The 8,430-nt window shown below is 41.7% G+C and overlaps 1 protein-coding gene across 1 annotated transcript; it reads right to left on the bottom strand.

Moving 5' to 3' along the window:
* Nucleotides 1-483: 483 nt before the first annotated feature.
* On the bottom strand, nt 484-7,481 carry LOC114616287 (peroxisome biogenesis factor 1-like; the record flags this gene model as incomplete). Its single annotated transcript, XM_028761779.1, has 5 exons — nt 6,855-7,481; nt 6,531-6,640; nt 5,259-5,341; nt 4,089-4,221; nt 484-580 (listed from the first exon to the last, which is right to left on the bottom strand). Coding segments are annotated over exons 1-5 (478 nt in total), but the record flags the coding sequence as incomplete, so codon positions are not given.
* Between the last annotated feature and the right edge of the window lie 949 nt (nt 7,482-8,430).

Raw genomic sequence — 8,430 nt, 5'->3', positions numbered from 1 at the left:
CATGAGTTCTAGCAGTTTCCTACAGCAATTCCAAGATGGAGCCTAGATTCAAATGCAGCATGCCCTAAACACTTGGAGCAGTATATGTGGTGTTTCTACAGAGCTTTCACTTTAAACAAATGGCTTCCATCAGACTGTCAAACAGACTTCGATGGATTTTATCACAAACATCAGAAATATAAAGCCTTCAAGTTTCTACGGATTTTCTTTTTTTGGTTTTTTGAGACAGGGTCTCCCTATGTAGCTTGGCTGTCCTGAAACTTGCGCTTTCCATCAGGCCTCAGACTCCCAGAGATCCACCTGCCTCTGCTCTGCAAGTGCTGGCATTAAAGACTTGTGCCGCAAGCCCAGCCTCCACACTTCTAAGGACTCTCAATAACTAAAAGACAAAAATAAAAGTTTAAAAACTACATAACTGTATCTATTAGTAGCACAACCATACATTCCTGTCTACAAGGGGGATCTGTGTGGATTCTTCCCTACCTCGTAAAGCTTTGCAGTCGACTACCTCCACACGGGCGTCCAGAGTGTCATGTGCTTCCTTACAGATGGCTTTAGCTAACGTTGACTTCCCGCTTCCCTGGAAGACAATCACGTCCTCAGAACACTCAGTAGACTCCGTTACAGAGGCAGCTCTGCCACTGCCGCAGCCACCGAGATTCAGCCTCACTGACTGAGAAGTGGACACCAGGCCAGTTGCAATGTGGGATTCTGTGCTACTAAAATAAGGTTCTTGATATGCACAGATAAAAAGTAAACTCGTTTCTACACTTGCTAGTTAATACTATGGATAGCATTTAAATAGAATCCTGTGAAAATAATACTTTATTGGTACAAGACAGGATTAATATAGAAATAAAATAATTTTTAAATAAATAAACTATTTAATTTCAATTATTTTAATGAGAAAAGTAGATTAATATCCCTATTACCTTGTACTAGATATTTTTATTTATTTATTTACTTATTTATTTATTTTTAAATTGTAATTTATACTCATTCACACAGGGGTTATAAACACAGAAAGACAGGATGTGGGGAAGGGGATGACACGGAGCGTGGGTGTTCAGGGGGAATACAGATTTCTTTCAGCACAGGGTATCGGCTGGGTAAGGGTTCAGGGGACAGGTCGCTATGACTCTGCCTATGACTCACTTGTCCTTATCTAAGTTGGTATTGTCTGGCAAGGCTACCTATTTACAAGGTCTATGACTACTCAGGCTTATAAATTTCCACAAAAGCTGCCTGTTTACATTAGCTTATAGCCATCTGTTTCAGTGTTTTTCCACAGAGACCCAAGACTTGATGTTAGTATACATGTATGACAGGCCTATGGCTGATTTTAGGCCTATGGCTGATTTTAGGCCTTCAGTGTGTAAGCAGGGCTGCCCCTGACATCTCCTCCCTTCTCTAAGTACAGAAGGGCTGTGTCGATTCTGATATTGCAATGGCGGGGATAGAGGCCTGACCTGCAGTGATTGAAGGGGACCGTGTAGTGGCTCCGGTCCCCCGTCGTTGTCAGTGATTAATGTCCCTATTACCTTGTACTAGATAATTTTTATTTACCACTTTCTTAATGATTTATGGCCATCACTGTGGCTACCAATTCATGAGGAGTACCACCCTCAGGCACTTTTTTTCTGGTCACAGAGATGATTATATGCTGTGTTTTACCAGACTAGGTCTTATCATGTTGGCCAGTCTGGCCTTGAACCTAAGATGCCCTGCCTCAGCCTTTGGAGAGGCTGGGATTACAGGAACACAGCACTGCCCTTGAGCGACAATTCAGCTGCCAGACCGTCTACACTGATATAAGAACGACAGACTCGACACTGGCTTACAGTCAATGAGCTTTTTTTTTTTCAAATACAAGTTGTTTTTTTTTCTCATTCTAAAGTATTTTGTAAAGATTAAAAACAAGTATACTTAGTAAAGAAGGGTGAAAGACCTCAGGTGAAAACTCTACCCTACATCAAGAGTCTTCATCCTTCTAAGCATTCCTTACAAATGTATACAAACAGAACTAAAATATCAATGGAGTTTTAGAATTTCCTGCTATTACTTAAGCTGTTTAACACGTTATTTCCCTGTGCTTTGTATTTGTGTTCCTTCTGATTTTAGCCATCACCAGGTCAGAATGAACATCCACACAGATCCGCTTAGTGGGCCGTCAGTGTGCTTTCAGAAAGAAGGAGCACCATGACATCAGAAGGTAGCACGTTTCAATTCTTGCTCCCATCTCTCCAGTGTCCTCTAGCACGACCACACTGGGTAGGTTTCTAGTTTTTCACTATCAGCTTCCTCTGTGCTGGCTGTCACTTGTCTGGAGGCTAACAGCATTGTATCAGTTCACATACATTGTCCTGATTACTAGCAAAACCCACCACATTTGATATGAGAAAGCTAAACTTCGGAGGCACTCAACAAATACATACTATCATCATTATCTTTTACAGAATTAGGTATTATAAAGAGTTATTATAGAGAGAGATATTATACAGAATTAGATCATATATAGATGTTATAGAGAATTACCACATTTAAATTTGATGGACTTCAAAGACTAAAACACCATTAGGGGCCTTTGGGCACAGGAAATAACACAGCACTGGTAGAGAGGAAGACAGTAAGCCTCTTTAAGAGGTCAGGGATCTCAACCAAGAAAATAAAGTTAGAAGGAGAAGACACATCTCCAGTGTCAGGAAACAGGGTAGCACAACAGATCCTGCAGGAATCTGGAACTAAAGGAAAATAAGAGAAAATAACTTTATGCTCATAAATTTGACATTGTATAGATGAACTGGACCAAGTCTTTAAAAACCAACAACTGCTCGTCAATCAAGATGAAGCAGACTATCAAACAGCCCTGTAACCATTCAGAACATGGAGTGGATCATTCAAAAGCTATTGAATTAAGGACTCTCCAGGCTTGGATGGGTTTGCTGCAGGTTTTACAAAGCATTTAAAGAATGAATGAATGCCAACCTAATAGTCTCTTCCCTACAAAAATGAGGGGACACTTGACAGCTCATTTCATGAGCAAGTAATACACTGACTGTCTTAACTAGGGTTTCACTGCTGTGAACAGACACCATGACCAAGGCAACTATTATAAGAACATTTAATTGGGAATGGCTTACAGGTTCAGAGATTCAGGCCATTATCATCAAGGCAGGAACGTGGCAGCATCCAGGCAGGCACGGTGCAGGAGGAGCTGAGAGTCCTACATCTTATTACATCCGAAGGCAAACAGAAGACTGGCTTCCAGGCAGCTAGGACCAGGGCATTAAAGCCCACATTCACAGTGACACACCTACTCCAACAAAGCCACACCTCCTGAGAGTGCCACTCCCTGGGTCACATCATCACACTGACTGTAAAACTAGACAAGACAGGGCAGCAGCAGAAGCTGCAGAATAGTGTCTCTCATAAATGCAAACAGAATGCTAGTAAGTACAAGTAACCACAACCAAGTGGGATTTATTTTTAAAAATATACCAATACTATCAACAACCTCATCAGTAGGCTAACCACTAAAAATTATATAATCTTATCGATCTACACAGAAAAGGAATTGAGAGGTGTGCTGGTGTGAATAGGAATGGCCCCCACAGACTAATGTGTTTGAATGCTTGGTCCTTAGGGCGTGGAACTATTAGGAGGCATGGCTTTGTTGGCCACTGGGGATGGGTGGGTGGGATTTTAGGTCTGCTATCCTCAAGCTTATGCCCAGAGTGGCTCACAGTCTCCTGCTGGTTTCAGGTCATGCTGTAGAATTCTCAGCTCCTTCTCCAGCACCGTGTCTACCTGCATCCTGCCATGCTCTGCATCATAATAATGGACTAAACCTCTGAAACTGTAAGCCAGCCCCAATGAAATGTTTTTCTTTATAAGAGTTGCTGCGGTCAGGGTGTGTCTTCACAGCACTAGAACCCTAACTAAGACAAGAGGGTATATAATTCATGATTACTTCCCTAATACCTAACAAGCACACACCTATTAAAAGTTCTATAAAATACATAAACAAAAGCAAAAGAGAAGCATGAAATGCTACTAGCTAGTAAGAAGGAACATATTTTAACCGATACCTTTCCTCCAGTGATCAAAAGTGCCCCATTCCTAAGTCCTGCGACCAGGGACATCAGCTGCCGAGACAAAGGGCGTCCCAGAAGACTGTGAGTGATGTGTTCCATGGCGGATATACCTAAGGAACTCACTCCACTGCAAAACACATAAATTCTAATGTGACAAAAGACCGTAGCAAATAAAACCTAGCTATAAAAGACTGAAGCCTTCCTTCCTGGGCTAGTTAGCGATGTTGTAGGAGTAAAGTCTTAGAAGCTTCCTTTACTTAGGCTAATGGTGGAAGACTGGCTCTGATGTCCAGCTTTCAGACACTGCAATGCTGAAAAGTCTGTTCTAACAGTTGCTTGTGGGGTCTGTTAGCACATCTCAACGCTCCCATCCTCACGGCTCTTTCAGTTTGGTAATCAATACTGTTGCAAACAGCTGCTTTGGGAGTGCTTACTGGGGTAATCAAAGACTCGGCTCCTCTGAAATTTCCCTTTGAAACCTAGCTTCACTCTGTCTTAGACATACTTTGAATGTATACTCTTTCTTGATTTCTACCATGATTTTATTCATGAAAACAGAAAGGGAACAAAAACTCCTGAAGTGGAATCCAAAGAGAGCTTACTTCCTACTAGTGCACACCATTGCACCTCTAGAGGGTTAATTCTTTCACCAAAGCTCTCGCCTCCAGTATAAGCTCACACACTACCAAGCAAATGCTGCTGTGGCTGCCTCTCATAGCGCAAATAAAGAAACTAAGAGGGCTTCCTTTTCAGATTCGTTTTTCTGAAAAGATGAAAAAAATACCAAAAAGTTGCTAATTATTACAATAAAATAGTGAAGGAATAACTTAATTTGAAATATTTTCCACCACTGAACCAGTGTTTTAGACTTAGCTATTAAGATGCTTTTATTGGTTTCAATCACTACTGTTTTGGTCAAGTACAATCTGGTGATTTCCAGCTAGCTTTCGTCTCAAAAGTCAATTCTCCAAGGAGAGAATCTCTAATAAAACCACCTACCTAAGGAGGCAAGGTCAGCTTCCAACCTGTGTGTAAGAACAGAAGCTATCCTCGACAGTTACCTCCTCATCTTTGGCGTTCCTGGCCACTTAACACACTGTACATGAGCTGCAGAGAGCATCCAAAGCAGTCTGTAAACACACTCATTTGACCATAACCTCTTACCCCAAAGAGCTCAGCGTTAAAGAGGGAAGAAGAAAGTCAATTTCCACACTGTGTTCTTCTCTTATCACGGGCTCTAGAAGGACCTACAGTAAGGAAAAGCCAGTTTTACATTTCAAGGTTATGTCTTTTGTTTGATTCCTGAGTCCCAGAAAAAAAGAATCACCAACTTTGCTAACAGAGAAAGGAGATGCTGAGCACCGAGAACATGCCTGAGATACTCTGTTGCCCAGGTCCTCATGCATGGAACACAGACGTTCACAGCACAGAGACTGAAGCTGTTGATGACACACCACAGGTGTGTATTTCCTCCATCTATGTCATAAGTGTTCTCCCCACACCCCTTACATTTGCCCCTTTTCTGAAGGGCAGCCCCTCAATCACATCTCAGAGATAAGGAAACAGTGTCTAGATCCTAACCACTCAACTTGCAAACAACGGGTGCAGCTTCCATCCCACTGCAGCAAGCAGAAGGAAAACAATATTCTAAAAACAGGGGCACTAAGACACCTCTGCAAGAAAAGCAATGTGAGCAGAGAAGTTAACAGCTGTCAAAATAGTATAGCGAACAGGCATGTGAAAATATGAATTAAAAACATTTACAGTATTGCACTGCAACAAGAAGGTGGATCAGGGGCTGCAGTGCACATGAGGGTCAGAAGATTCGTGTGTGTGTGTGTGTGTGTGTGTGTGTGTGTGTGTGTGTTGCGAATTTCAATGCAGAGGTGGCTTACGTACACGTGGAAGTCAGAGAACAACTTTGGGGTGTGTGTGTACACACACTACAATGAAGAGGTGTCCCATGTGCACATGTGGAGGTCAGAGGACAACCTTGGTAGTGTTGGCTCTCTCCTTGCAGCTTTTACATGGCTTCCAGGAATGGAACTCAGGTTACCAGGCTGGTACGGCAAACACATTTACCCACCAAGCCATATCACTGGCCCCAAAGTAAGAACTTAAAAAAAACCCAGTCTTCTAAAACTAAATCTCCATTTGTTTAATACACAGAAGTTTAGATCGTGACCCGTTTACCAGATTATATAAGCGACAGAAAATCTGGAACTTTATCATGCTTAACTGCTGTTTACATTTAGGATAAATCAGTAATTTGTTTAGATAAATTACAGAGTAAGATAGTTAAAATCAAGCTATTCCTTACTCTTCTCATGTGCTTTCTAATCTACTTCTGGATGTACACTTCCAGACAGAAACTCAGACTTTACTAGTCGCAGATAACAAGCACGGCTTCATTACACATCAATAGTATATAATTACTTGTACTGAGATCTTCTGCAGCAGAATGGGACTCAACACAAAAACAGTTTTTTCTTGATCCTTTTCTTTTTCCTGAGAATGAACTACACTCAGAGAGAACTCTTTCAACCCTATTAAGAAGAAAGTAAAGAGTTAGAACTGAAACCGAGAGGAAATAATTTGATTTGAAATATCAAACTTATTTAAATTAAAGACATTCTTTAATACAGAGAACACTGTTATGTTTCACTGTTTACATGTGACACAAATTGGAAAAACAATTCTTAAGAATGTTTCGATGTGACAACTGTTTCATAGGAGAAACAAAATCACACTTTTACCTACCATCTTTAATTTCCAGCTTAATACACTCTTCCTTTGGTATTACCAAAGGAAGCATGGTGGTAGTGGACTGCTGTAGCCAAGACGAGAACACAGTTTTTATGTCTTCTTCACTCACACCTTTAGGCTGCCAGAGAAAAAGACGGAAGAGTAAACCAAGTATCCTAATATCCGCCTTGACTTTACCACACTTATTTTAGCATGCCTTCCTAACAGCATACAAAATCTTACCAAATACAACCAACACAGGATGCTCAGATTCTACATGCTGATGCGTGATCTGGTGTGATGGTTGCATTCCTCAGCGTGAGCTACTGAGGAACCATTTGTATACAAAGCAAAAGATGTAAGTGATCCTTTCCTGTCTGCCCAGTGAAACAAACATCAATCAAAGTGGAGTGTATGAGGCCTCACTGTGGCTGGTGGCATGCAGTCAGCAGCCATGAAGAGCCTCTCTTCCCAGTTAAAGGTAAAGAACGCATCAAGGAAGCTTAGGTCTTGTTTTGTTTTACTGGTCCATTGAATTCAGACAGGACACTTAGAAGCACTGCAAGCATGTTGTATCTAAAGCAGCCAAATCACAGCCAAGGACAGCAAGAGAGAAAATGATACGGAGCCTAGGTCCCTGTCAACAAGGTCAACACCCATGAGTACCTTCAACAGGATTCCCCGTACACAGTACATGAAAAAATTAAATACTGTATGTTATTTAAGCCACATGTTTAAGCCACTGTCCCTTTTCTTAGTGAGGACCACAGTCTAGTCATACACTAAATGAGTAGAGTGTTCATTGTTCAAAGCTCTAAAATAAATTATAAAAAAACCATTGCTAAGCCGGGCAGTGGTGGCACACGCCTTTAATCCCAGCACTTGGGAGGCAGGGACAGGCGGATTTCTGAGTTCGAGGCCAGCCTGGTTTACAAAGTGAGTTCCAGGACAGCCAGGGCTACACAGAGAAACCCTGTCTTGAAAAACAAAACAAAACAAAAAATAAAAAACAAACAAACAAACGAAACCATTGCTAATTTTTAAAGTTTTTAAAATTCAGTTCTTAAGGACTCATCTGACAATAAATGTCGCTCAGTAACATTACTAGAATAATAAAGTTTCACAGAGAGTTGGGATGATAGTTTTTAAACACAAGCACCTGAGTTCAGTCTTAACATTTTTAAAAGCCAGATGTGGTAACACACAACTGTAGTCCCAGCCTCGGGGTGAGGAGGCAGGTGGACCCCAGGCCCGGGCTAGCTAGTGTACTTGCCAAGTCCTAGGGTAGTGAGAGGCCATGACTCAGGTGCCATCCACTGTGTTTTCTGAGGAATGACGGCTGTGCACACGAGCACACACACCTGCATGCCCACATGCACACAGCGTGTACACGTACATACAAATCATACAGAAAATACTATGACTATTTTCCCAGTGCAGCAGACCTGCGCTCTCCCATTTCTCAGACAGGTCTACTTCTACTTCTGTTCTTTCTCTCCATATAGTCACCTGCTGGCTAAGCTCAGTTTAGAAGCTGATCAATTCCAAATGGAAGCTAACTAAGAAACGGCACCATCTTCTCATGCCGCTA

The sequence above is a fragment of the Grammomys surdaster genome, unplaced genomic scaffold (assembly GCF_004785775.1).
Source record: "Grammomys surdaster isolate TR1022 unplaced genomic scaffold, NIH_TR_1.0 314549, whole genome shotgun sequence".
NCBI classification, from domain to species: Eukaryota; Metazoa; Chordata; class Mammalia; order Rodentia; family Muridae; genus Grammomys; species Grammomys surdaster.
This window is presented reverse-complemented; position numbering and strand designations above follow the sequence as displayed.